General features: G+C 53.1%; 1 protein-coding gene across 2 annotated transcripts; it reads right to left on the bottom strand.

Annotated features, from left to right (window-relative positions):
• Positions 1-700: 700 nt before the first annotated feature.
• On the bottom strand, positions 701-27,421 carry SLC41A1 (solute carrier family 41 member 1). Of its 2 annotated transcripts, none has more exons than XM_084865411.1 (11): positions 27,111-27,421; positions 23,526-24,562; positions 14,934-15,041; positions 13,798-13,869; positions 13,082-13,226; positions 12,787-12,933; positions 12,014-12,161; positions 11,108-11,187; positions 10,090-10,224; positions 9,651-9,799; positions 701-3,189 (listed from the first exon to the last, which is right to left on the bottom strand). In XM_084865411.1, the coding sequence occupies exons 2-11, from the start codon at positions 23,901-23,903 to the stop codon at positions 3,004-3,006; spliced, it is 1,548 nt and encodes a 515-aa protein (XP_084721537.1). In that variant the 5' UTR covers positions 23,904-24,562; positions 27,111-27,421; the 3' UTR covers positions 701-3,003. The 2 variants fall into 2 exon arrangements, with proteins under 2 accessions (XP_084721537.1, XP_084721536.1); XM_084865410.1 differs by lacking the exon at positions 27,111-27,421 and adding an exon at positions 26,215-26,590.
• Between the last annotated feature and the right edge of the window lie 395 nt (positions 27,422-27,816).

The raw sequence follows: 27,816 nt of genomic DNA, 5'->3' as shown, positions 1-27,816 counted from the left end.
CAAATACCTTGGTCAAGCTCACACCAACACAAACAGAAGAGCTGGGATTTGAACTAAGGCCTGACTCCGAACCCTTTTTTGCAGTCCATCGTAAATTTCCTACAGGCTTACAGGGAAGGCATATAGTAAATATTCAACAAGTAACAATTATTATTTTGACCCAACCAAAGGGTACCTCTGCAGGAAGGAACCTGAACCCGTCGGCACAATACAGCAACCCTGGGCCACTGCACCGATGGCTTCTCAATCAATGACTGATGTATGTTTTCTATCACAGAGCTCTGTATTTCAGAGATGTTTCTTCTGTTAATCCTCACCTGAGGATATTTTCCCATTGATTTTTAGGAAGAATGGAAGAGAGGGGAAGAGGGAGGAGGAGAAACATCCACGTGAGAGATTTCGGTTGGTTGCCTCCCTCCCCCCTGCATCCCAACCAGGGCTGGGGATGGAATCTGCAACCCATGTACAAGCCCTTGACCAGGAATTGAAGCCAAGACTCTTTGGTGAGTGGGCCAATGCTCTAACCCCTGAGCAGCACCAGCCAGGGCGAGATGCTCCATTTCTTGTCACACGTTGGCCCCTTTTCCACGTCTGAGGGAGGTGGGACAACAGAGGGGCCCAAAAACAATAGCTGAAGCTGATTTTATTTGTCTTTTCTTTTGAAGCTGCTTCTGGACGAGACACACAGGAACCAACCACCTAAATAAACGTCCTCTTTATTTACCAAATATAATTTATCAGTTATGTTGACATCTGTCAAATCAGTTATAGTAACTATAAATAATTCTCTTAAGACACAGTTCTGTAACTTTTTAAGGGTACAAGAGTAAACCAATGTCGCTCCTTGCAGCCAGGCCAAAAGTACATGCGGTTTGTGCAGTCAGAGAAAAGAAAGGAATCTTCCATGAAAGTCAACTTCATTTTCGTGCCGTCTCACCCCACAGTCCTCCCTCTGCTCACACACTCAGGACTGGGGGTGCGCCTACCTCCCTGACTCTTCAGCAAAGGAACAAGCTCCAGGGTCTTAGATGAGGAAGGGGTGAGTGACTGGGCAGGGGCCCCTGGGGCACAGCTTCGGGGGCGGGGGAGTTGGTTTTGGTGTCTATACAGGAGTGTGTGCAAATGTGTTTGGAGATGGGGGGTGGCGGGGGGTGATGAAGGGGAGACGACAAGATGCAAGGCCTGAGGAGCAGAGACAAGCCCAGGCTGGTGTTAATGAACTCTGCTGGACGCCATTCCAACTGGACAACCTCTAAGATTCCTTCCAACTCTAAGGTTCTAGCTCCACTAGGTGGCCAGGGTGGGAATGGAGGGAGAGAGAAGACAGAGTCTGGAGGTACAGGGCCAGTGCCTGGATAAGGCATGGTGCTGGTAAGAGACAGGGTCATTCCTTCGCCTTTCCCCGGAGGTGGGTCCTTTAGGTGAAGAGGGGAGGGTTTCTGGGAAGGCTGTGGATAGGGAGGCTAGAAAAAACCTGCATCCAAAATGCCCAGATTGGTACAGACTTCCGATCTGTTCAGTCACATGTGGGTAAGATAAAGACTCCGGTGTTCTCCTGACCTTGGGCTAGGCAGAGAAAAGTAGAGGCAGCTAGTTGATGTCTAGTCTACTAGTTCTGAATCCTTTTCTGGGTGGTTGGGGAAGACAGGTGGAGGGCAGGAAAGGTGAGAAACGAACACTGGTGGAGCCTGTAGCTGGGGGTCAGCATTTTATACAGGTGGCACCTGGGAGGGAGACCCAGAGGCAGAACCTGGCGTGGTGATACAGATGCAAACAAAGCTCGGAAATGAGAGCGCCTGTGGCCTTCACCTGGGGAATGAGGTGAGGTTGGAGCTGTCCTTCCCTTCCCACTGGCTGGTCAGTGCCTGGCACAGCACCTGACACGCGGTTGGCACTCAATCAGTATTGCTCAATGGATGTTTCAGACCATGCCAGCAGCAGCACTCCTTGTGGGGAGGCTGTGTACTTGTTGAAGGAATAAATGAATGAATGGCGAATGTGGGCAAAGGACAACTGATTGCCATGACGTGACAGAATGAGGGATTTTATGAAGGGACAGTCTTAAGGTGGCTGCGTGACCATGTGCCCTCAGGAGAAACAGCGGCGGGGAGACATCCCTGTGGCCCTCCACCTCCCAACCATTCTCCACGTACCCATCCCTGTCCCTAATCTTGGAACCCAATCTGGTCAACTCTGGGAGAAGTTAGTGCTTAGAGGCAATTAGAGGTGGAGGTTGAACAGAGAGAAAGGATTGGTCCTCTGGGCCCAGAGAAAACACAGATCTTGGCAAACCTATGGGTGAATAGGAGTCAACAAGGAAACCAGACCACCGCTCATTTCTTCCTAAACGTGACGATCGATTGCAAAAAGGTCACTGGTGCTTACCAGCCTTTGGATCAGGGGCACGTGCACAATCTGAATAGTCAGTCCACCTTAGTCTCTCTGAGAGAGGACAGAGAACAGAGAACAGAGCTAGGATTACATGGAGCCAAGAGCAGTTGTCTCCTGCTTTGAAGTTGGTCCATTTCTAGAAAAAGTGTGTATGTGTGGGTGAGGGGAAGGTGTTGGGTGTGGGGGGGGGGGGGGGGCGATATTTATCCCTCTGTTCGACCAAAAAAAAAAAAGAGAGAGAAAGAGAAAGGAAAACACCAGAGCCAACTCGCCAAGGGTTTCTCACTAGGGCCAAAGCTAAGTTTGCCAAAACATGCTCCCAGATCCCAGGTGAGAACCCTGCCCCTATCCAGCTCACCTGGAGGCACCCACCATGAAATTGCACTTGGTGATGGTCTCAAAAATCTATTGGTACTGCTTGCCTCAGTCCCTCTCTCCTGCCTGAAAATTTTTGCTGTACAAACTTGGCTCAATGTATAAAAATTCCCATTGAAAATAATGAGAATTCGGTATCAAAGTGAAGTCCTAGAAAGAGGTGGGAGTGTGGAGTAGGGTGCGGGGAGAGGGACACGAAGAAAGTGCAGAGGGCGGGGAGAAGGTTGAGTGACCAGGCTAGTCCCCGACGTCCGTGTCTCGGTCCCCAATGAGCCAGAGGACATGGAAGCTGAGTGCGAGGAGCCCGGTGCCGAGCAGGTCCCCCAGAGCTGTCAAGTACGGGATGGAGAAGTTGTCAGGGTCCAGGCCCCGGCCCCACATCCAGTGCACCATCCAGTCAGCGATGTACAGGAGAATCAGCACCTGGGGAGACAGAAGAGTTCGGTCTAGGGCCTCCCTCTCTCTCCAGGGGGAGCCCAAGGCCACTGGATCGGACCCATGCGTTGCATCACAAGGCTTGGCTCTCCACAGTCCTGACGCTGGGACAGTTCATCTCTCCACACGGTGACCTCTCTGTTCCCTGCCCCACAGTTACCCCCTTGAACAGATGACAGGCACAATGTGACCCTTTAGAAAGAAAGATGCTTTGTTCTGCGGGTCACCCACATTGACATTCCATTCTGCTCCCTGACTGAAATCCCACCTGCCACAGGAACACTTTTTTTTTTTTTTTTTTTAAATAAACATTTATTGTCCATATTATTACAAAGGTTCCCCATTTTTCCCCCCTCCACTAGGTTCCCACCCCACCCTCTGCCCTTTCCCCACCCCCCACTGTCCTCATCCATAGGTGCACAGTTTATGTTCAGTCTCTTCCCGCACCCCCCACTCCTTTTCCCTGAGAATCGTCAGTCCACTCCTCTTCCATACCTCTGATTCTATTATATTCAACAGTTAATATTGTTTATCAGGTTTTTTAATTCCCTTGGTTTTTATTTTTTATTTTATTTATTTATTTATTTTTTAAATTCCATCTCCGCTTCCTTCCTGACTCTTCTCTTAGCATTACATCTCTCTTTTTTAAAAAAAATATATTTTATTGATTTTTTAACAGAGAGGAGGAGAGAGGGATAGAGAGCTAGAAACGTCGATGAGAGAGAAACATCGACCAGTTGCCTCTTGCACACCCCCTACCGGGGATGTGCCCGCAACCAATGTACATGCCCTTACCGGAATCAAACCTGGGACCTTTCAGTCCGCAGACCGACGCTCTACCACTGAGCCAAACCGGTTTTGGCTAATTCCCTTGGTTTTTAGATTCACTTGTTGATAGTTATGTATTTGTTGTTCATAATTTTTATCTTTATTTTCTTTCTCTTCCGAAAGAACCCCCTTCAGCAATTCATATAATTTTGGTTTGGCGGTGATGAACTCCTTTAGCTTTTTAAAAAATTTTTTTATGTTTTATTAGTGAAGCTCTTTATCTGGCCTTCGATTCTGAGTGATAGCTTTGCTGGGTAGATTATTTTTGGCTGTAAATTCTTGCTATTCATCACCTTGAATATTTCTTGCCATTCCCATCTGGCCTGCATGGTTTCTGTTGAGAAATCAGCTGACAATCGTATGGGTGCTCCTTTATAGGTAACCACCTGTTTCTCTCTTGCTGCTTTTATTCTTATTATTTTTAAATATTTTATTGATTTTTTACAGAGAGGAAGGGAGAGAGATAGAGAGTTAGAAACATCGATGAGAGAGTCATCGATCAGCTGCCTCCTGCACACCTCCTACCGGGGATGTGCCTGCAACCCAGGTACATGCCCTTGACCAGAATTGAACCCGGGACCCTTCAGTCCGCAGGCCGACGCTCTATCCACTGAGCCAAACCGGTTTTGTCTCTTGCTGCTCTTTGTCTTTTGCTCTTGGAATTTTAATTATGATGTGTCTTGGTGTGGTCCTCTTTGGATTCCTCTTGTTTGGGGTTCTGTGCACTTCCTGGACTTGTAGGTCTAATTCTTTCACCAGGTGGGGGAAGTTTTCTGTCACTATTTCTTTCAGTATGTTTTCAGTATCTTGCTCTCTCTCTTCTTCTGGGACCCCCATAATTCTGATGTTGGTTCACTTGAAGTTGTCCCAGAGGTTTCTTACATTATCTTCAACTTTCTGGATTTTCTTGTCTTTTTTTTTTTTACGTGTGAAAAACAGAATAGTCTTTTAATCTTGATAACCTAACAGGAGAGGTTCTGGGCCCCTCATGGGCTTGGGAAATAATAGATAATAACAAGAGCTGACAGAATCTGAACATTTACCATATATCAAGTCTTTTCTTTTCTTTTCTTTCTTGTTTAGTCCGGTAATCTCTTGTCTTCTTGCTTTTGCGGAGGAGTATCTTCTGGCTCTTTATGTTTCAAATCTTTGACTTGATTCTTGCGATCTTCCATTCTGTTTTTAGGACTCTGTGTAATATTTTTATTTCAGACAATGTATTCTTTATTTCTTGTTGATCCCTTATTATTTCTTGTTGATCCCATATTATTTCTTGTTGATCCCTTATTATTTCTAATTGATTCCTTTTCATATCCTCATAGGTCTATCAACCTTTTCTAGGAAATTCTTGAAAAACCTTATAAGTGTGGTTTTGAACTCTACATCCAGTCGCTTTTTGTCCTCCATTTCTATCGTTTGTGATCTGTTTCCTTGTCTCGGCATTTTTGCAGCCTCCCTGAGTTGGTAGCCTTAAAAGTCTGTGTTCAGCTTGGATGGGGCGGAGTTTCAGGGTGGAGCCTACAGCTTTGGCTTCCGTCAGCCACATCCTATGAGGCTCCTGAGTCTCAGTATTCCTCAGGGTCCTTCAGTACTCATTGCAAGCACCTCTGAGAGAAAGATGCCCTCGAGTTTCTCCTGCTACCAAACAGTTTAGGCTCTCCCCCAATGAGCCTGGAACTGGGGTTCGGTTCAGTTGGAAGTGGGGTTCAGAGCAGTCTGGAGCTTTTGTCTCCTTCCCGCTAGGGCAATCCACTGACACAGTCAACTGTCCATTCTCTCCCTCCTTTTGCCGCTCCCCCGGGGTTCTGCCTTACAGCCCAAGCTCCCTCTGTATGAGCCTGGGTCCCCAGGGTCTGGCCTAGAACTGGGGTTCAGTGCAGTCGGAACTGGGGCTCAGCACAGTCCAGAGCTTTTGTCTCCTTCCCACTAGGTCAATCTAGCAGCAGTCAACAGTCAGCCCTTTGCATGTAATGTGCGCGCCTCTGAGGGCTCTGCCTTTCGTCGCTCCCCTGAGATTCCGCCTAACAGCCCAGGCTGCCTCTGAATGAGCCTGGGTCCCCAGGGTCTGGGCCTAGAACTGGGGTTCAGTGCTGTCGGATCTGGGGTTCAGCACAGTCCGGAGCTTTTATCTCCTTCCCGCTAGGGTACGCCAGCCAGGCACTCAGCCTCCCCCTCCTCTCCGGCGCCATTCTCTCTGTGAGCGCAACGTGTCTCCGTACCTTAGGCTTTTACAGCTCCTCTGATTTTCCTTCTGGTTTTCTCTTACCTTCTCGTTGTAGAATTTCCAGTCAGTCGATTTTCCTGTAGTTCTGGGTAATGTCCATTTTGTATTTTAGTTGTATTTTATTGAAATTGTTGTGTGGGGCTGCAGTTAGGTGTTACCTATGCTGCCATCTTGGATTCTCTCCTCGACATTGTCCTGCCACAGGAACTCTCACTTCTAATTCTAGGTCATCCTATCCTCGGGTCACTCTAACTCCCGCCATGCTGGCGTCTCCAGGAGGAGCTTGGCAGGGGGAAGGGGCAGAAGTTGGCTTTTCACAGAGGGACTTCTCCCCGGAGGAGCCGAGTGGAATAAGAACAGTGTTTGAGACTGCTGTCCGCACAGCCATCTGAGTCGCAGCTGATTATCCTGGGCTGGCTTCTTCCTGACCCCTCCCGCTCTGCTGCGGTGGGCTCAAAGCATGTGAATGTGATTTAATGTTACTCTTAGCAGAGCAGCATCACGAACAAGAAGAAAGCAGAGAGTGCATAGCAATTCAAAAGACACTTTGGATTATCTGCTGCTGCGATTTCTCTGGGCCCTGGCTTTCCCCGCCATTACTACAGACAATGAAGAAGGATCTGGATTAGAACCCTGCCCTGCTAGTGGCCCAGGACCAGCAGCATCAACAGCAGCTGGGAGCTTGCTCGAAAGCAGTCTCAGCCGGCCCCCCCCCCCCCCCCCCCGCTCCCCCATCTCCTAAATCAGAATCTGCATTTTAACCAGATTCACACGCACGTTTAAGCTGGAAATGCATTTACAATATATGCCATGGGCAGGCCCACATCTTTGTGCTCGGCACCCTCCCTGACATGTGGGGTCCCCAAATCACTGCACCCGGGTGAGAATGACATGGGTTCTAACGGGAAGGCTCCAGCACAGTCATTTAGGAGGTTTTACTCTTGACTGTACTTTGCAAATGCTGTGGTATGTAAATCCTGCCCCAAGGGGCTCAGATGCGGGAAGCAGAGACTCTTGCAGGGTAAAGAAACTAGAGTTGCCGAAACCGGTTTGGCTCAGTGGTAGAGCATCAGCCTGCGGACTGAAAGGTCTCAGGATCGATTTCGGTCAAGGGCATGAACATTGCTTGTGGGCACATCCCCAGTGGGGGGGGGGTGTGTGTGCAAGAAGCACCTGGTCGATGTTTTTCTCTTATCGACGTTTCTAGCTCTCTATCCCTCTCTCCTCCTCTCTGTAAAAAATCAACAAAATATATTTTAATAAAAGAAAAAGAAAAGAAACTAGAGTTGATACCTATTTTTAGGCAAATTTGATTGTTCTCCTGTCTTCTCTCCAGGGGGCAGGTGCTTACAGTTCCAGCACCCTTCACAGCCCCCTCCCCTCCACAGCTGCCTTGTACTCCTGTGGCCCTGGCCCTGACCCTGGGTGAGGGCCAGCCCCTTCCCTCCAATAACTTCACACCCTTTTCAGCAGAGCCCCAGATAAAGAGCTCGGCAGAAGGACTTCAGGATGTGCCCGGGAAGGGAATGGCAGCAGCTATCCCTACATTCCAGCCCCAAACAGGCCCCGGGACACATGGCTGAGGAGGCAGCAAAGGATCAGGAAAAGAGGGCAGAGAGGGCTAATGAGCTGAGGCTTATGCAGGCCAAGGGCTAACTCCCAGCCTCAGACACGCGCAAGGGAATGTGGTGACCTAGGTGACTGCTTCGGGGAAACTGCATTTGGTGGATTCTCTGCCCGACCCTTGCCAAGATGTCTCAACACACACACAGCCTTTCTCAAGGTGGGGGTCAGGGGCGCCGGGATAAGGGATGGCCAGTAGGGACTGGTTAAATGAAATTAGGGTGCATCTCCAGAACAGAACAGAATGCAGCTGTAAAATATCAGGGTGCTCTTCTCTCTACATGTTGATGTGGAATGATCTCTGTGATAGACACATAGTTATGTGAAAAAAGCAGGGCTACCTGTGTATAAAAGAAAGAGGAAAGTAAGAAAAATAGATTTGAAACAGCTCGGAGGGCATATAAGAAATGGATACAGCCAAAACCGGTTTGGCTCAGTAGATAGAGCATCGGCCTATGGACCGAAAGGTCCCAGGTTTGATTCGGTCAAGGGCATGTACCTTGGTTGTGGGTACGTCCCCAATAGGGGGTATGCAAGAGGAAGCTGATTGATGTTTCTAACTCTTTATCCCCCTCTCTTCCTCTCTTGAAAAATCAATAAAATATATTAAAAAAAAGAAAAAAAAGAAAAAAAGAGATGTATATAGCCCTAACCAGTTTGGCTCAATGGATAGAGCATTGGCCTGCAGACTGGCCAATGGAAGGTGTGCAGGAGGCAGCTGATCCATATTTCTCTCTCATCAATGTTTCTAACTCTAATCCTCTCTGTAAAAAAATCAATAAAATATATTAAAAAAGAAAAAAAAAAAGAAAGAAAGAAAGAAAAAGAAATGGATACACGGATGGCCTGAGAGGAAGAGAACTGGATGGTTGGGGGTAGGGGTGGGCATCAGAGAAGACCTTTCACTGAGGTTTCACTATGAACCTTTAAAATGTTTGAACTGTAATGTGACTGTTATAACCTATTAAAAAAAAAAATCTCTACAAGTTTAAAATGTAATAATTAGGGTGGGTGTGGCTACCAAGAGGTAGCATGAGGGAGCCCTGTGCTGAGGGACCACTTCTGTGTCTTGACTTGGTGGTGGTTACATGAAGCTACACATGTGATAACACTGAACAAAATCACACACACACACACACACACACACACACACACACGAGTGCATGTAAAACAAGTGCAACCTGAATAAGCCCTGTGGATTCCTGCTTTTGACATAGTACTATACCTATGTAAGAGGGTCCCCCTGGGAGAGACTGGTGGGTAGTACACGGGATTTCTCTGTACATCTCCCCCCCACTTTCCTGTGAATATATAATTATTTCTAAGTAAAATGTTGAAAAATGTAATAAAACAAGGGAGAACGTCAGAGAATGGCCAGGCTGGACAGGATCCTGCAGAGGATCTAGCACAGTGGTTTCAAGCCAGGAAACCCTTTATTCATATGAAATCTCTTGAGAAAGCCCAGCATGCAAAGCAGAGCCACTCGGGGCTCTGTGGCCAGAGCGCACCTGCTCAGCGCCCTACAACCACCTGCTGAAAACCGCCACTTCTGGCTCATTCCTCTTAATTTACAAACACATCAGTCACTGGGCTCAGAGATCATTCTGCTACTGGGCCAAAGTCACCCAGCATGTTTGTGACCCAGCGGGGTTGTGTGTCTAAGCCCCTGTCCAGGGTCTATCTGCCGTCCAGTCCCGGAGAAACTGAGTGTCTGATGGGCCAACCCTCGCCCCCTGCATGGCAGCCCGGCCCCCGGGCCCCTGCCAGTCGGTACCTGGAGCAGTGCGGCTGTCATGTAGAAGACGATGAAGATGAGTGTGAGGGTGGTGTGCCCTCCCTGCATACAGCTGATGGTGTAGAGGAAGACCAGGTGTCCCGGAACCACGAGAAGGAAGAGGACCCGGGCCGAGCGAGAATTCACATCTGGGACAGGGGAAGAGGAGGGGTGAGGAGGACACCTGGCCCCGAAGGTCTTTCAAAATCAGGAGGTACCACGCTACACCCCAGGGCAACAGAAAGCTGACTGCCTCTACCTCTCCATCCCTGGTCCCCACCCCCAGGGGTTCTCAGGAAAGGAGAGCCTTCCTGCCTGGGCTGTGCCCTCTCTGACAGCTGGTATCTGGGCCCAGCTGGTTCCTCAGTGAAGCTCACTGACTGCTGACCCTTCCCTCCGGGGCTGGGGTGGACCCAGGAGGCGGGGGCTCTGCCGTTACCAGGACTGAAGAAGGTGGTGCAGGGACTGGGGCAGCGGCGAGGGGCCTGCTCGGAGTTCTCCCCGGGCATTCCGTTCATGTGGAGGAAGGTGGAGATGCGGCTGGCCTGCACGGCCACCAGATTGCCCCCCACACCTGCGGAGACAGAAGACCTTAGACATGGGGGGAGGGACGAGTCCCCAGGAGGAGAGGGAGACATGGAGGAGAAAGACGAAGACAGCCCGCTACCCCCATTCCTGAGCCTTCCAATCCTCCTATACTCCCCGCTCTGCAGGTGTGGGAGACGCATGCATGTGCAGGAAGGGACACAGGCGGATCTGTGGACTCAGGGGGCCTGACTTCTCCAGCCGTGCAGTGTGCGCACCTGCTGTTGCACACGGCCCAGGGGACGAGGCCCTGCTTGCCTGGGGCCCTCTGCAAAGCGCCGAGCAGACCCAGGCACCCAATGGTTCTATAATAGTAACCAATGTCAAGTGTCAGTGAGCTCTGCGCTCTGGAATCTGGTACCCAGGAACTGTGCTTACTCTCCTTGGCATCCCATCCCAACCCTTTCCCTGCTCCCCTCGGCCTTGCTCTGAGCCCTGCGAGGCTGTCTCTACACTGAATCGCCCAGCCTTTCGGGATGGTGCTTCTATTTAGATTTGTTCAACAGGAGGCACGGGTAGGTGATCAGAAAGGGAGGGAGGAGAGACCGAGGTCAGGTATTTCTTTCCTGCTCCCTCTCTGCTTTATGGCTGTGGCTGATCCCTGCTGGGGGCAGAGGAGGGCTCTCTGGGCTTCTGTCACTATTTTCTCCCCTCGCCCCTTGAGAACCAGGGCTTCCTGTTGCTGCTCATCTCTGGATGCCTCCACATCTGTTGTTGGTCCTACCGGCTCTCACTTCTGGGAGACGCTCCTTCATTCAGGTCTTGAACTAGCTGAGCTGGATTCTCTTCCCTGCTACAATCCTGACTGAGGCAAAGCCTCCAAACCCTCTTCTGCCCTCCCCTTTGCCCCGGCAGCTGAGGCCAAACCTCACCGTTAATCACCGGTGTGAAGACAGCCATCCCTGCAAAGTTGGGGTCCGAGACAGTCTTGTCCAAGATGAGGCCTCCCACACTACAAAGATACAAAGACAAAATGACACGAAGGCCACTAAAGGCTTCTGTTCCGGTCCCTGGTCTGAGAGGAACAAGCCCATCTGGCCGTGGGCAGGAAGCAAAGCAATGTGGCTCTCAGGAGTCCCTGGTCTCCCAGTCCTTGCTTCTCTTGCCAGAACCAGCTGCTGCTCCTCACACTGGACTGTCACAGTGCCCCTGAGCGAGCTGATGGCACCCACCTCCCAAGCTGGCTAGAGGTGCCATCCATAGGACAACCTCTGCTGTTCTGCCTGTTCAGACCTCAGGGATGGTCTCTCTCAAACTCCGTCGCTGTGGTTCCCATGGCATTACTCCAAACTCATCCAATCAAAGCATCACATCCCCAAGGCCACAGCGATTGGTTCAGGAATAATCATGTGACTGAAGGAGAGCCAATGAAATTTTATTTATTATTATTTTTTTCCCAATGAAACTTTATAACGGGACTTTGTGAAACTGTTGAGAGAAAGAATTTCTCTTACCACCGAATTAGTACAAGTAGGAAAGTATAAATCCGGAACTGCAGGCCAACACAGGGAAACACAGAGCCAAGAGATGGCGAATACTGGGGCCCTGATGGCATAATTTCTGCTCCTGGATCCAGCTGTGCCTTTTTAGTTCCCTGAGCTAATGTGTTCTGATTTTCAATGAAATCCTCTTCAGATGGTTTCTGTCATTTGTAATAGAAGGACATGTGACGGACACCCTACTGAAGGCATTTCCAGGGTCTGTGCCCTGCTCCCTCTCTTCAGGGAGCCTGTGGCAGGGGGAGCGGGCGGGGGCACGCACCCACCGCCCGAGCCTACCTGCTGATGGCCATGGCGATGATGACAGGCTCCCAGCCCGAGTACAGCACCTCCCTTGTGGCTGGGCTCCGCCGGGCCAGCACCACCCAGACAGGCAGCAGGGCCACGAAGAAGGCACACACCAGGGGGTAGATGTATTTCCAGTTTTCTGAGAAGCAGAGATCAGACGGAGGTGAGCACCGTGGCTCCCTCTTCCCAGCCTCCCGCTGGCTGAACCTGCCAATATCCCAACACATCAACAGCGACCCCACGCTAAAAGCCTGGAAACATATCACCTCGTTTGATTCTCACTGTGAGTCCAGGAGATGGGGCCACAGTGGGGGGGGCCAGCCTTTTCCCTTTTGTAGATGAGAAAACCAAGGTTGAAAGCTTCCCCAGCCCTGGACTCATAAGGGGCCAAGAACAGATTCTAGGTTTCTTGCTTTGATCCCCAGAAATAACTATCTCTCCCCCTGCCCCTCTTCTCCATTTTGCAAGCAGATTCCAGCTTCAGTTCCCTTCCTTTTCCCTTACACCTCACCCCTCCAAGGGAAGCAGTAATCCCGCAGGGATATGCTGATTTCCCTGGTACTTCCTATCCTGCCCCTGCTGCCTGCATGAATCTGACATAAGCACTTAACTTCAATTCTCTAAGATGGGAGTTATCACAGCTGTATTCCAGTCAAATAAAGAACACAGAAGAAATGCTTACACATCTGCCTATACGCTAACCATCTCTCCCAACCCCACCCAGGAGGCCACCCGGCTCACACCCTCGGAAGCCACAGCCTCACCCAGCTCCAGGTAGAGTCCCCAGCTGATGCCTGAAAGCAGTGCCAAGGTAATGAGGTCGCCCAGACTGGCAGCAATGGGAGTGGCCACGTTGTCTGGGTTGATTCCAATCTTTCGAGAGCCAATGATGACCCCAATCATGATCATACCTGGGAGGAAGGAGAGGTCAGAAGAGGTAAAGGGGGGAGCAACAAAAAGGAGAGACTGGAGGTGCCAGACCGTTGACAGCCCTGGGCAGCGCTCCCTGGTCCCTTCCCCTTGCACCCTCCTCCCCCCCCCCTCCCCTTCCCTCCTTACCTAGTACCAGGGAGGCGATGAAGGCCGTGGCCACACTGCTGGCACACAGCAGAAAGGCATGCGGGATACTGAAATGGCCGTCGGGGATCCAGCCAAAGACGACAGCTGCAATGGACGCCAGGAAGCCCACCACTGTGGCCTGCACCTGAGCGGGGGGAGGGGTGGTGGTAACTGGAGAGCCCTGGGAGCAGAGAGCTCCTTAGCTGAGCCCTTGTCCTGGCCCTCTGCAGCCCAGGAGGTGGGTGGGGCAGGACTATCCAGTCCTCCCACGCGGGAATGATGTCTTTGTTTATTTAGCTTCACACCGGACACTAGTACTGTGCAGGGCACCCCGCAGGAGCCCGGGACATGTTACTGGTGGAATGAGTGTTCCTCTGGGGACTGGGGTGAGGTTCAATGGCGCCTAGGACTTCGGCCCAGAGACAAGCCTTGGGCCTCAAGGGGGCGTGAGACAAGGGCGGTCAAGGACATTTCAGCACTCCAGTGTTCGGAGTCTCAGCTGTGGGGACACGAGCCCCTGCAGCACTGGGAGTCGGGAACGGACCCTGAGATACTGAGTTTCCTGGGAAACCTGGTTGCCTCCTAAAGCTGCTTTCGGAGAAGCCAGCTCGGCAGGACCTCGGAACTTCACTCGGGACCCAGCTGGGGCTGCCCAAGCTTTTCATCCTGACCAAGGAGGGCGCTCAGCCCGGTCCCTCCGGTTCCTGCTGTCTTACCTGAATGAGAGCCATGTTCCCAGTGATCATCCGCCAGAGCTCCTTGGGTGTGTCCATGTGCCCGATGTTGGCCTGGGAGAGGGAGGACAGGGGGCTGGGACTCCAGGCTGGAAAAGGCCTGCAGCTCCGACCATTAGCCTCCAACTGGCTCAGGAAGCAGTGCGTGTGCCCTAAGACTCTGGGGCTAGAACATGACCCCGTGGAGCGTGAAGCAGGAATGGGGGGCTGGAGGGAGAGGGAAGGAGCTCCGTGAGCTCCCGTGGCTGAGTGGTGGCTGGAAGGGGGCTCCTAAGGCAGGCTCCTCCTCTCAGGAGAGCTGCTCCCTACACCTGCCCACCCCAGATTCCACCCTCTGCCCTGCTCTCCCGGACAGCCCATTCCTGCACGGATTAGAATGGCCTGATGGACCCCCTGTCCTAACGAAGGAAAGATTAGCTGCTGGTGCAGGACTGTGGCCGCTAGTGTGTTTGGGAAGGAGTGAGGAGGCACAGGAGGCCAGGAGCAGGGCCAGTTGGGGCAGACTAGGCTGGCTATCACTTCTCTCTGCTGCCTTCTCCAGGCTTGTGGCCATGCGGGGACCTCTCTGTCACCTGGTCCCCCTGCCTCCTGAGTCTGATTGCCTCCACCTCCTACCCCAGGGCCCTGTATCTGGCTCAGCCTTTGAACCGTCACGGCTGATCGAAGGGGCTGTGGGAGGTGGGAGTGATGGGCTCCCCTCCCCGTCTATTCCTCCAGAGCCCGGGGGAAAGGGAACGGGACGGGAGAGGCGGGGCAGGCCTGGCTCCGCTCCGGCCCAGCTGCAGAGCAGGGCTGGAGATCAGAGGCGGCCCCCATCTGTGCAGGTGGAGGGACCAGCATGATGCCTGCCTGTCAAAGCTGCACAAACAGTCACGAGGCGGGTTGCAAAACAGGGGGTGGGGCAAGAGTCCAGGGATGGCTGAGACATCCAGAAACCGAGCCTGGGAACCACTCGAGCAGGGAGCCCCTGCCAGGAGCAGGACACCCAGCCCGGGATCTCCCGACACCTGCCCACCACAGCCCCACACTCCGTTGAGGAGGCCGGTAGCGAGCTCCCATCCTGGCTCTGTGCTGCCCGGAGTCCTGCACACCCTAGCCCTCCCGGCCAGGACACTCACTGCGGTGGACAGCCTCGATGCCAGGGTCATTTCCAGGTTCCCCTTCAGCCCCAGCAGTGCGGGCACCAGGATGAAGACCTCCGTCACCTTCTGGAAGACTTCCCAGTGCTACAAGGTGAAAACAGATCTCAGGAATTTCGGGGCCTCAAGGGACTGGCTGCGAGGCCGAACAGAGAGCCTGGAATCAGAGGCTTGAGGAGGAAGTAGAATCAGCAGGGAGCGAGCACATCAGCCACTTTTCCTCCCAAGAGCCCTGGCACCAAACCAAGCCCATGGTGCTCCGAACAACACCGTCTCCCCCAACTCCCCCTCCTACCCCACCACCCAGGACAGGGGGGATGTAGATGTAGAGGCTTCTCTGGTCAGGAGACCCTCGCATGGCTCTACTTCCTCTGCCTTCTGTTCGGGGTCGGGGGGAAGAGACTGGTGAAGAGCTGAGTCACACAGCTGAGTCACCCCAGGTGGCTTACACCCCCAAGTTCCATTGAGATCCCCCCTCAAATCGCAGTCCCCAACCCCTCTGCCTTTAGTCCGTTTTCTCTGTGGCCTCAGCCTTGGGTAGTGTTGTCTCAGCTGTTGAGAGCTGGGCTCCACGGGGCTGAGGAGATTAGGGTTTGTTTGGTTTCTATCTCTAAGGGCTTTGGGCCTCAGCCATCGCAATTCTCCTTCTGGACCGGGCCTGAATGAGGACCTCGGCCCCCAAACCTCAACATGCTGGTCTCCAAGAGGCTTTTTATTTTGCCTCTGCACTCTATCACCCTACATACTTTCCCCAATCTCTCAGCGAGGAGACACAAGTGCACCCCTGCAGGGGGAGACTGAGCTGGGAGTCAGGAGACACGGTGAGGCCTGGCTTGCCCCCAGTTCCTCCAAGCGAACATCTATCACGCAGACCACGCTAGGCCAAGTGCCCTACATGCATTTTCCATTTCACCCTATCAACAACCTAGCGAGGCAGGGGCTATTTTTAACCCCATTTGGTAAATGAGGAAACAGGTTCAGAGAGCACTACACCCATGAGTGCTGAGAGGAAAAAGTAGGAGCCAAGATTGGCTATCTGAAAGCTACTTTAGCGGCAACTGAAACCGAAGACTTGTGAAAAGGGCTGGGATTGCGGCCCCCTCCCTGGCCTTGGCAGCGACGTGGGTTCCTTTATTTGTTTTGAGAATGGAAAGACTTCAACTTTGGGGAGGGAGAGTGGGGCAGGTGACCAGGCAGAAGAAGTACAGAGGTTGAGGCAAAGTGCTGTAATGTCTGGGACCGACAGCCTGAGGTCTCTGACGAGACACCCCGGGAGGGGCCTCACGCTGTCTCTCCAACATCCTCCCCACATTGACCAGTGCGGGGGTGTGTGGGGGGGGAGGAGGGGGGAAGGACCTTAGGCAAGTTACAAGGACCTCAAGCTACTGACTATAAAATGTACAATTCAGGGGCCAGATCAAAGGGTCTTTAAAGGCAATTCCAGCACCAACACTCTATAGTTAAGGATGAGTAAGATCACAAATCAGACCTACAACAATTAGGATGACTACTATTAAAAGAAAAACACCACAGCCCTATTCAGTTGGCTCAGGGGATAGAATGTTGGCCTGAGAACTGAAAGGCCCAGGTTAGATTCCAGTCAAGGGTGCACGTCCGGGTTGTGGGCTCGATCCCCAATGGGGGGCTTACAGGAGGCAGCCGATCGATGATTGTCTCTCATCATTGATGTTTCTATGTCTCTCTCCCTCTTCCTCCCTTAAATCAATAAAAATATATTAAACAAACAAAACACCAAAACCTCAGAAAAGAACAAGTGTTATCAAGGAGGTGGAGAAATTAGAACCCTTATGACTGTTAGTAGAAATGTAAAATGGCACAATCACTATGGAATAGAGTATGGCGATTCCTCATAACAATTAGAATAGAATCTATCACATGACCCAGCAATCTCACTGCTGGGTATATATCCCAAAGAGTTGAAAGCAGGGTCTCAAACAAACCTCTGTACACACATACTCACAGCAGTATTAGTCACAATAGCCAAAAAGTGGAAACAACTCATTGGTAGATGAGTATGTAGATAAATAAAATGTGGTCCGGTCCATACACACAGTGGAATATTATCTGTTCTTAAAAAGGAAGTGTATCATGTCACATGTTACAATATTGATGAACCTTAAGGACATTGTACTAAGTAAAATAAGCCAGACACAAAAAGACAAACCCTTCTGTACGTATCTAAAGAAGTTAAATTCATAGAAATGGAAAGTAGGATGGTGGTACAGTGGGTGGGAGCAGGGAGAGAAGGGGAGCTGGTGTTTAATGGGCGCAGAGTTTTAGTTTTGCAAGATGAAAATGCTCTGGAGATGGATGGGGTGATGGTAGCATAACAACGTGAATGTACTTAATACCACTGTCCTGTGCATTCAGAAGTGGTTAAATGATGAACTTTATGCTATGTGTTTTCTGCCACAATTAACAAAAAAAATGATCAATGATATCATAGAGGGCTGGGCCAAGACTAGAGACCAGATGAAGCTAGACATTGGGGATCCTATAAGGCAAGGACCTCTCCTCAAGACAGACAAACGAGAGAGAGAGAGAGAGAGAGAGAGAGAGAGAGAGAGAGAGAGAGAGAAAGAAAATTTAAAACATATATATTTATAATTTTCTGAAATAAATTATATATATCAATATCAATATCAATATCAATATATATATATATATATATATATATATATATATATATATAATTTATTTCAGAAAGGAATGGAGAGGGAGAGAGAGATAGAAACATCAATGATCCCTACTTGGGATCGAGCCTGCAACCTGCCATGTGCCCATGACCGAAATTGAACCTGGGACTCTTCAGTCTGCAGGCGAATGCTCTATCCACTGAGCCAAATAGGCTAGGGCTAAAACATATATTTTAATTGATTTCACAGGAAGGTAAAGGGAGAGAGAGATAGAAACATCAATGATGAGAGACAATCATCAATTGGCTGCCTCCTGCAGGTCACATAGTGTGGATCAAGCCCACAACCCAGACAGGTGCCCCAATGGGGAATCGAATTCCAACCTCTTGGTTCATAGATTGACATCAACCACTGAGCCATGCTGGCTGGATGTGTGTGTGTGTGTATGTGTGTGTGTGTGTGTTGGCATGGGAGGGATGACCTTGCCAGCACCATGGGAAGGGCTCATCTCATTAGGGCTTGTCTATCCTGACCTGGGCTCTCAGCCTGGCCCCTCACAGATGGAGGGCCTAGGACTCTCTTCAGAGAAGCCCTGTCGGAAACCGTCTTCCCTACACCCCCTTGCCCCCAAGAACAGTTGCTGAGCTTCCAGGCACCCACAGGAAGACCCCCCCCCCCCCCCCTGCTCCAAATGCTGGAAGGGTTCGAATCCCTTCTCACTTCCAGGGCCTGAGAGAGGGGCAGTGAGCCCCATGGGCCCGGGAGGAGCTCGGGGGCGGTCACTTTTGGATGCTGTGTATAACCTGGAGTTCCAGGTCCCGGCAGGCCCGGCCTTGCTCTGCTCACCTCCTCCTTCCTCACCTAAACTGGACAACAGCTCAGAGGGAAGAATTCCCTTCTGCTCCCCTCTCCTTAGGAGGGTGGCCTACTGGGCTTTCAAAAGGCCTCTCTGAGCACAGCTTCACCCCCCTCCCAGCGCCCAGCTCTGTTCTCCAAGAGGCGAATGTAATGCATATGCACTGGCCGAGTGAAAGAGCCGGGAAAGAAATGCTCCGAGCGTATGCAAGTAATAGTTTCTAAGGAATATTGTTTGTCTTTATAATAATTTAAGAAAAATAATATATGAAGCTCAGCTAAGCCCACTGGCAGCCACTAGAAGCATCCCCCAACACCCTCTCTCTCCCTACCTCTCTCCTTTAAATTACACAAGGACCTCCAAGGTGTAGGGTTTTAACAGTGTTAAGACGAGAGACAGGCAGGCGGGGAGAAAAGCAGCCACAATAACAGCCTCAGACCCTAACTGGTTTGGCTCAGTGGCTAGAGCATCGGCCTGCGGACTGAAAGGTCCCAGGTTCGATTCCAGTCAAGAGCATGTACTTTGGTTGAGGGCACATCCCCAGTAGGGGATGTGCAGGAGGCAGCTGATTGATGTTTCTCTCTCATCGATGTTTCTAACTCTCTATCCCTCTCCCTTCCTCTCTGTAAAAAAAATTAATAAAATATATATATTAAAAAAAAATAACAGCCCCTACACAAGTGCCCAAACCCGCATAGAATACAGCAACCTCACGCAACCTGAGTCCAGCCCCGTGCAGCCAAGATGGCCCTTGGGTCAGAGCAGCCAAGTCCTACACATCTGCTTTCTTTACCCATAAAACCCTCAAAGACGCAGCTCAGGGCGCGCGCACACAGAGCTCTGGGAAGAGATGGTGAGGTGGGGCAGCCTGGAAGCAGACAGAGCCCGTAGTATGTGACAGGACAGACAGGGCCTAATTCTGGCCCGTCCTGTTCATCCTGGCTGGGAGAGCCTGCCCTCGAACTCAAACCCGTCAGCCTTGTCAGCCCAGCCTTCAGCCAAACCTTCACCCACGCCTTCCTGCTCTGCTGGGGATGGAGATGGGTGCGTTCCAGGAAGCTGGGCCCCACTGCGGGGTGTGTGTGTGTGTGTGTGTGTCTAAACATAAACATTTCACGGCTTCTCAGAAATGCAGCTCCTTTTCCAGTTCTTTCCTATGGAGGTGGGGCTCACTGGTCCCTGATATTCTGGGGGTGAGGGATGAGACTGCCTACCCCACCCTCAGAACTAATCCTGCTTCAGAGCAGTCACCTCAGTGGCCCTGCCAGCACCTCTCCTTTGTCCTTCCACCCCTCACCTCCCCTGCCTGCCTTCGGGTGTTCTGTCCTGAGCCTCTTCCCCGCGGGAGGGTGGCATTGGGGAGGAAAGTCACAGCCCAGAAGCACAGGGTCAGGATGTTAAGATAAACTCTAAGCACGGGCTGTGGGAAGTGGGGCTGGAGTTGACCTTGCAGATCAGGTTGGAGTAAGCCCAGTATTCACTTGTCTGAGCCACCCTCCCCTCGACACACACAGCTCTGCAGGTGTCCTCCAAGAAGGGCCTCAGGACAAGGCCAGGATAGAGAGACAACAGTGTGAGAAAGGTGTGGCCAAGTGAGATGGAGCCGAGTGTCATGCCCAGGGATGCCCACCGCCATGGGAGCAGGCCAGACAGGAGAATGCCTCTTTCCCAATCCACTCGCCCAAGTCCTTGCCTGCCATCCACTCTCATCTTTGTAGACGCTCCCACATACACAGCAGATAGAGAAGCCAGAGAAGGAGGTGCTTGGAGGAGGGGGTCTACTTTCCTTGGGATCCTCGGTGAGCGAGCAGTATGTTCCAATAAGGACTTAGGAGTCCCACCTGTCTTAACACAGTGAAGGTGCGACCACCTGCTGCCATCCCCATTCCTCAAAAGGCTAACCAGACAAGGGGGTGAGGTGCCCTCCAGCAGCCAGGACCAAACGAGGGGGTGGGGCCCGAGGCCTGTGCAGCAGGGAGGTTCCCACGTCCCAATCCACTTCAGCTCCAACCCTGGGCCCAGTCCTGTTCCCTCCCAAATGCTGCAGGAACATTCAGCCACGGAGGGAAGTTGGAGAAATCGCAGTCCCTTTATCCTTTTCCTGCTTGTGGCCAGGGTGCCAGCGCCCATCGCACAGCAGAGCTGGCTGTACACAGTGGGGAGAGAGGAGGGCAGGTAAGAGGAGACAGAAATGGGCCTTCCAGGAAGAGACTGGGTCTTCCCCAGCAGTGGTGAAAGGTCGGGGGCTCTGGGACCAGGGAACACCTGCACCAACATGGACTCTGAGACACTGGGGACACTGTACAGCCACCTCCCCCACACAGCCCCGGTCTTTAGGGACCCCCGGACTCGGCCCCACTGCAGGCTAACTTAGCTTGTGAAAGGAAAAGGCAGGTGTGAATCGTTACACACCACCCTGCTCTTCCGGAATCTGTGACTGTCAGCTGGCCCTCCTGCTCCCCTGGGTACGGGCTAAGAACCTCCCCGTGGCCTCATGCCCTGTTCTTTTTGCACCCACTCTCTCCCATGCTATCTTCGGCTCCCTGCAGGCCTGCTCCAGCCCAGCTGTGGTAGGGAGGCTGGGGGAAGGCGACGAGGACAATCCAGCCATTGTCATCCATACCAACTGGACCTAATTCTGCAGCGGGCTTAGGTGCCACGCCAAGGACAAATTGGGCCCTCTGTGGGTGTGTTGGGCAGGCTCCAGAGGTTCCCTACCTAGGTCTCTCAATGTCTCAGGCTTGCGGTGGGGGAGGTTGCGGGGGGGGGTTTAGTGGGGGGGGGGGGGGCAAGATGTCAGATGCCTTTTCCAGCTTTACAATTCTCTGAGTATGTGGGATGGGAAGGCAGGGCTGGAGTTGACCTTGCAGATCAACTTTTGTTCTTGCTCATTTTTGAATACAACTCCAGTTGTTCCAAATTTCAGTCCACCCTGTTTTTCAGGGGAAGACAAAGGGAGTGGACTCCTCCCAGACGCTTAAATCAACTGGTAAATCACGGCCATGGTGAAGGCCACAGAGGTCAGTGGTCAGGCTCTGAGTCAAGTGACCAAGGACAAGTTACCTAATTGCTCTAAGCCAGTGATCGGCAAACTTATTAGTCAACAGAGCCAAATATCAACAGCACAATGATTGAAATTACTTTTGAGAGCCACATTTTTTAAACTTAAACTTCTTCTAACGCCACTTCTTCAAAACAGTCTCGCCCAGGCCATGGTATTTTGTGGAAAAGCCACACTCAAGGGGCCAAAGAGCCGCATGTGGCTCGAAAGCCGCAGTTTGTCGACCACGGCTCTAAGCCATATATCCCTATCTACAAAACAGAGATGATTATGGCTGCTACAGAGGAGCCCAGCAAAAGCTCCCCATACCAATACTATCCAGAAAATAAACACAACCCTCTCCCAGTTCACCACCGGAACCTGGTTTTATACCCTTTTGTAGATACCAAATCAGAACTCAAAAACTCTAAAACTGCTACCCAACTCTCACTGCACTGGGGGGAGGCGCAGCCACTGGGGGAATCCAAAGCTGACCTTCCCAGCTCCAAGTTGGCTTCCTCACCCGGATGAGGAACGATTCTCAAGGTAACAGGTTAGGGGTGAGAGGAGGCAGACATAAACAACATCCTCATTAGCAACCGAAGGTGCAGGGTTCTCCTGAAGGGCTCCAGTCAAAGAAGGAACCACCTAGAACCAACACCCTCAGTTTCCTGGGAGAAGAGCATGTGAGACCCATCAGCAGGACTCTGCATCACCACAGGCATGATCTGTAGGGTTGGATTGGCACGGGAGAGGGATGCTGAGCTCCATATCATCCTGAGATTTCACGGTTATGGACACCGATGGGTCCTAACGAGCACCCTAGCTGGTTATGCTCAGTGGATAGAGCATCGGCCTGTGGACTGAAGGGTCCTGGGTTCAATTTCAGTCATGCCCACGTTAAGGGCTTGATCCCTAGTAAGGGGCATACAGGAGGCAGCCATTGATGATTCTCTCTCATCATGGATGTTTCTATCTCTCTTTCCCTCTCCCTTCCTCTCTGAAATAAATAAAAACATATTAAAAAAATAAATAAATAAAAAGCAAAGGCCAGATCTTCTTCGGCCTCAGTATTTGGTATTTCTCTGAATACGTAGGACAAAGCCCAGTACTCAGCAGCAATATTTGCTAGTGACTGACTTGGTTCAATGTGGCATCTTCAGGAAGCTCTGTGTGCCTTATTGCCCTTCAGAAACTTTTATCTAGAAAGAAGGCATCACCTATCTCTGGGACCTGAAGGTTTTGGGTAAGCCCTAACCCACAATACACTAATGTAGCATATCGCTGGCTCTTCCAGGACCTACCAATTCTTATCCATAATTCTACCCAGTAGCCTCAAAAAGAGCGTCCTTTGTCCAAGGCAGGTTCATGAAGACAGGTAAGGAGCAAAGACGGTTTTGCCAGAGCAAAGACCGGTTACATTTCACCCCCATTTATGTCACCGAATTAGCACTTCTATGTCTTATCATGCCACCCCCCTCAAACCATGCAACAGACAGCATGTGCCCAACCCCGTGCCCCAAGATCCTGCCAAGGTTACGGGCAGATAAGCAACACAGAATGCCTTTAAGAACCTTCCCTTTTAATTTGAGACCCTCTTGGCAGCCAGACAAATTCCTGCCCAGCAGGGGGATGGAAAGGAAGGAGACTTGAAACTGAGGTTTCTCCTGTGGGTATCCTTGAAACCTCAAGGGAAGGGAAAAGAAAGCGTCAGGTGGAGACCCATGGAAATGTCTCCTGCCGAGCTGGGCTGAGCAGGAAAGCCCAGGAGGAATGGCAGGCCACAGCCCCATCCCACTGCTCCTCTTCCAAGCCTGAGCTCTGGAACCGATTCTGCTTCTGTTAAGCAATACCGCCCTGACCACTTCCCCGGGGCTACTGGGCTTCCAGACCAAGAAGAAACTGAGGCTGCGGTCCAAAGGGAAACAGTATTCTAGGAAGCGGCAGCTGCTTCCGATCGGAGGTGGAGGGGAAGAGCCAAGTTTCTCAGGAGGGAAGGTGGCCCTCCCGGGTCCTACCTGTACGATGTCCAGCACCATGCCCGCGGCCACGGTCCCGAAGCCTGCCAGGAGGAAGGGGAAGAGCACTTGCAGCCCGATGGAAAAGGAGGTCTCCTTGAGCGGGGAGGGTGGTGCGGGGCCCCGGTCTGTGCTGACGTCGTCGCTCTCATTGCTCTGGCTCCCGTTCTCCAGCAGGGCGTCCTCCTCCCGAACCCCCTTGGCGTTGGCCCGAGACTCGATCACCACCACCTCTACCCCAGCCTCATCCTGCCCCAGGAACTCGGAGGTCCCGGCCAAGGGCTCTCGCCCGGGGCCATCGGGAGAGCAGGGTGAAGCAGCGGCAGGGCCAGTCCCGTTCAGCTGGTGGACGTCCTTCAGCTCCAACTTAGAGGACATGACGGGAAGGGAAGGCAGGAAGGGGGAACGTTTCTCTTTTTCTTTGTTGCTTTCTCTCTCCCTCTCTAACGCAGGAAAAGAACTTAGTCTTGGGGTGAGCCCAGGCTCGGGTGCCGCAGGACCTCTTCCCGCGGCTCTCCGCTCCTGCCGGGTGCTGCAAAAACTGATGGACCAACAGGCAGCCCCATCAAGCACTGCAGCCGCGAGCTGGAGGGAACCAGAAACTCCTCACCAGCGCCCGCGGCCAGCCACTAGGGGTGCAGATGCCTGACTCCTGATGTCCCGCGCTGGGCTGGGGGGAAACTAATCCGGCCTCTTATCTTCTTTGGTTCTCAGCAGCAGGTTCCTCCGAGCGGGGACATCCAGAGTGGAAGAGCCCGGCCGAATGTGGGGTAACCTCCGAGGCGGCCCTTCTTGCATGAAAAGTGGTTTGAGTCCAGTTCTTTTCAGAAGGCAGCGTGGGCCCGGGGCTGGGGCTTCTTCCCACGCCTCTGGCTGGTGTCCCGAAGCTTCCCACAGCTCCTCCGGTTCTGCTGGTCCCAGGGCAGTGCCTGCCGCCCTTCCCCTTTCTTCCCGAGATCCCCTTCCTTCCTGGGAAGACCTCGAACCTCCCAGAATGCCCGGTCCTTCAAGTCACGAGAAACTGTGCGGAATACCTTCTGCGGGAGGAAGACGAGAAGAGGAGAATGTTATGATACAGCAAAGGGCAGCTTATCCCGGGAGGCACAAAAGCAGGCGCAAGTCAAAGAGTTTGTCCTTTCCATGAGAACTACCCATCCCTGCAAGGCAACATCTGGAGGCCCAGCAGGCGCTCTCCCTGCCATCCTCCCAGTCAGCAACCCATGGCCCCCCAGGGCTCACCCACAGCGGCGAGCAGCCGGGGAAGACACTATGCAGGAGACCTTGCATTGCCTTCTCAGTAACCAGGGGGACATCCCTTCTTGAAGGCTCACGGAGAACCCGGGGTTATTTAGATGTGGTCTCCCAGTGGAGACACTCATGCATTCAGGCACAGGCTCCCAGCCCCACGGCCCCCCCCTCCCCCCCCCACTGTAGAACATGACTGTTTACAATCACAAGACAGCCACCCAGGACCACTACACAGGGAGAATCTGATCACTGAGGCAAGGTCCCCAGACTCCCAAGCGCCCGAGCCCCTGAGTTTAAAAAAAAAAATAAAAAAAAAAAATAGGAGGACTCTCTGGGCAATGAGGCAAGCCTGCCAGCCCGGGGCCAAGAGCCAGAGGCCTCCCCACTCCTGCCCTTGAGAGTCAACAGTGTTACAAAAAGCTCAGACTGGAGCCAGGCCTCTTGTCTCTGCTTCTCTCCCCCTGCTCTGGGCCCTGTGAGCTGGTCAGATAGGGACCGGGGAGCTATCTCAGTTGGAAGGGAAAGAGGGTGAAACGACTGGTTGTTATGCACACATTTCACTTCTCTAGGTTCGCCCTGTTCCCCAGGGTTGCTGAGAACTGGACATAGCGGAGTTCTTAAAAAACAAACACAAAAGCACCCACGGAAAAAAGAAATAAAACCAAGCAAAACAAGAAACAAAAGCAGCATACACCAAAATGTACTCGCTCCCAAGTGCATGTCTCTTGGGCTGTAATGATCCCACTTTTTTTTTTTTTTTGCCTAAAGGAGTCCCTATGCCTTGATCCCACCCTATTCAATTTCACCAGAATAGCTTTTACAAATTAAAAAATAATAATAATAATAATAATTTTTAAAGAGAATTTCCCGAGGTAAGAAGAACGGGTCCTTAGGCATTCCACCCACACCATTAGTCAACTCCGGCTTGGGAAAGGGTGGGTCAAGTCCAGTAACTGGCCCATGGGGATTGTTTTCTTTCTGTCAACTCGGTTCCTTGGACCTGGTCTGTGGTCCTTTCCAAGACCCTGGCCGGAGAGGAAACCTCTGAGCGGGCGGGAGGCCACGGCTCCTGCGGCAGGAAACTTTCCGAGTCTGCCAAAACTTGGCCCTCCTTCCTCGTCCTGCCTTCCACGCAGGCCACCTAACCTGAAAGGAGACTGGCAGGAAGAGAAGCCAGCCAGCCCCGAACTCCACTCCTTCCAGTCAAGAGACTTCCGACAGGCCCGAGGAGGCCCTGGGATGAAAGAAGCAAAAACGGAACCAGGATGCCCCGAGGAGAAGGGGACACAAAAGCCTCGTTTGACTATTCCCAAACCCAAGGAGGGCGGAGAGGCACTCACGGCTGTCCTCCCTCGCCTCTCCTCTCCCGGATTCGGACTCAGCAAATGCGCTGCGAGCCAGGGCTCCCGCCCTCCGCCCCCCACCCCGCGAGGGGACTGACCTGGTCCTCGCTGAGGAGGAAGGAGGGCGCCTGGCGAGAGGCAGCGAGGGCCCGTGGTCTCGGGGAGTGCAGGGAGCCCCCTCTTCTCATCACTCCTCCTCCTCGGCAGTCCTCCTCCTCGGCCCCCGGTGGCGTGCCTGCCCCCCCACACTCCCAGCCAAGGCGAGCGTCCAGCCGCGACCCCCCGGCTCGCTACATCTCGCCTCCGCGCTCCAGCGAGGCCGCTGCTCCGCTTCCACGAGGGGAGGTGGCCGGCGGGGCAGGATATACCTCCTCGGGCTCGGGCTCGGGCGGGGGACACCCGTACCGGGCGGGGGGGGACTGTGGGGCCGAGCTCACTCGCCCCCAATCGCTTTTGGCCCACGGACTCGGGCCCGACTGGTTGGCTGCTAGGGGCAAACGTGATCTGGGGCAGACTGGGCGGCCCCCCCAACTCCATCAAAAATAGACTCTGGATGGACAGCAGCTGCAGCCAATCAAGGGCGGAGGAGGGGCGGGCCCCGCCTCTCTCGGCCCTTTTCTTTCGCTGCGCGAGGAGAGGCGGGGCGTCGGGAGGCGGGGCCTCGAGGAGGCGGGGCCTCGGGGAACCCGGGGCGCGGGTGACGGGAACCCGGAGCGGGCGGTCCCCGCGGCGCGGCGCTCGCGCGGGTCCCTGCGCCCCTCGGCCACGGGCCCGGGTGCCCGCTGCCCGGCGATCGCCGCGCGGTGCCACCTCCCTCGGGCCGGCCCACCGCTCCCGGGGCCTCCCTCGGCCCCCTCAACTCCGAAAGGCGGGCGCAGCAGGGCGAGGGATTTCTCCGACTCCCCGAGCGCTTTCTTGCGGCTTCGGCCTCCGGGAAGCCGGGGAAAGGCCCACGGATCTGCCGCGCTCCGTCCTCGGAGGGGACCGTCCCTACCTTGTCCTCGGTCACAGCTCCTCTCCGGCCGCCTGGGCACCGCGAGCTTCCGCCAGATCCCGCCTTCTCAGCCGGTGGCTCAGCCCGGACGGAACCGGCCTTAATAAAGTGCCGGCCTCGAAAGGGGTGGGGACGGGCGGGCGGGCGGGCGGGAAAAGAGGTCGGGCTCTCGGCCGGGGTCACACACGCGCCACCTGAGCCCGGGGCGGAGGGGAGCCCGGCTTCCTCCGGTCCCGGTGGCCGCGCGGGGAGAGATGTCTCCATCCCGGGCTCAACGAAATCCAACTTTCCCTGACGCACCTCGTGGGATCAAAGAGAGGCGTTCCCATCCAGCCTGAGGCCACTTCCTCCCCGGGGCACCGCCACCTCTCCCACGCAGAGTCAATACGAGTTCTCCGGGATGTTTTTGTGCGGGGGGTGTGGCCTCTTTCCCCCCTACCCCCTCAAAAGGAACCGCCACCCTCGGGTTTTCCCCTCTGGTCAGTGGAACCTGTGACCAGTGGTTCCTTCCTGTCCTTTTCCTCCCGGAAAGTGGCTCAGGGGCCACCGGAGCGTGACCTCAGACCTCTGGATGGAGGTTCGGAGTAGAGGTGTGCCTGGGGGAGGAGAACCCAGTGCCGGTATGACGCGTTTGGCTTCCCCTTTCAGAAAGGGAGTGAGAGCGAGTGAGAGCGAACACAGCAACCAGGTAATTCCTTTGGACAAG

Source organism: Pipistrellus hanaki (genome assembly GCF_964339955.1).
Source record: "Pipistrellus hanaki genome assembly, chromosome: 18".
Taxonomy (NCBI): domain Eukaryota; kingdom Metazoa; phylum Chordata; class Mammalia; order Chiroptera; family Vespertilionidae; genus Pipistrellus; species Pipistrellus hanaki.
The sequence above is the reverse complement of the archived record's forward strand: the minus strand, read 5'-3'. Positions and strand labels throughout refer to the sequence as shown.

Bases quoted from the DNA above. Each gene is read 5' to 3' on its own strand.
- SLC41A1 (XM_084865411.1), bottom strand. From the start codon at position 23,903: ATGTCCTCTAAGTTGGAGCTGAAGGACGTCCACCAGCTGAACGGGACT. The intron at 13,870-14,933 runs GTGAGTGTCCTG...TCCCTCTCCCAG, and splicing joins CATCGAGGCTGTCCACCGCA to GCCAACATCGGGCACATGGA. The intron at 3,190-9,650 runs GTACCGACTGGC...CTGTCTCCCCAG, and splicing joins TGACAGCCGCACTGCTCCAG to GTGCTGATTCTCCTGTACAT.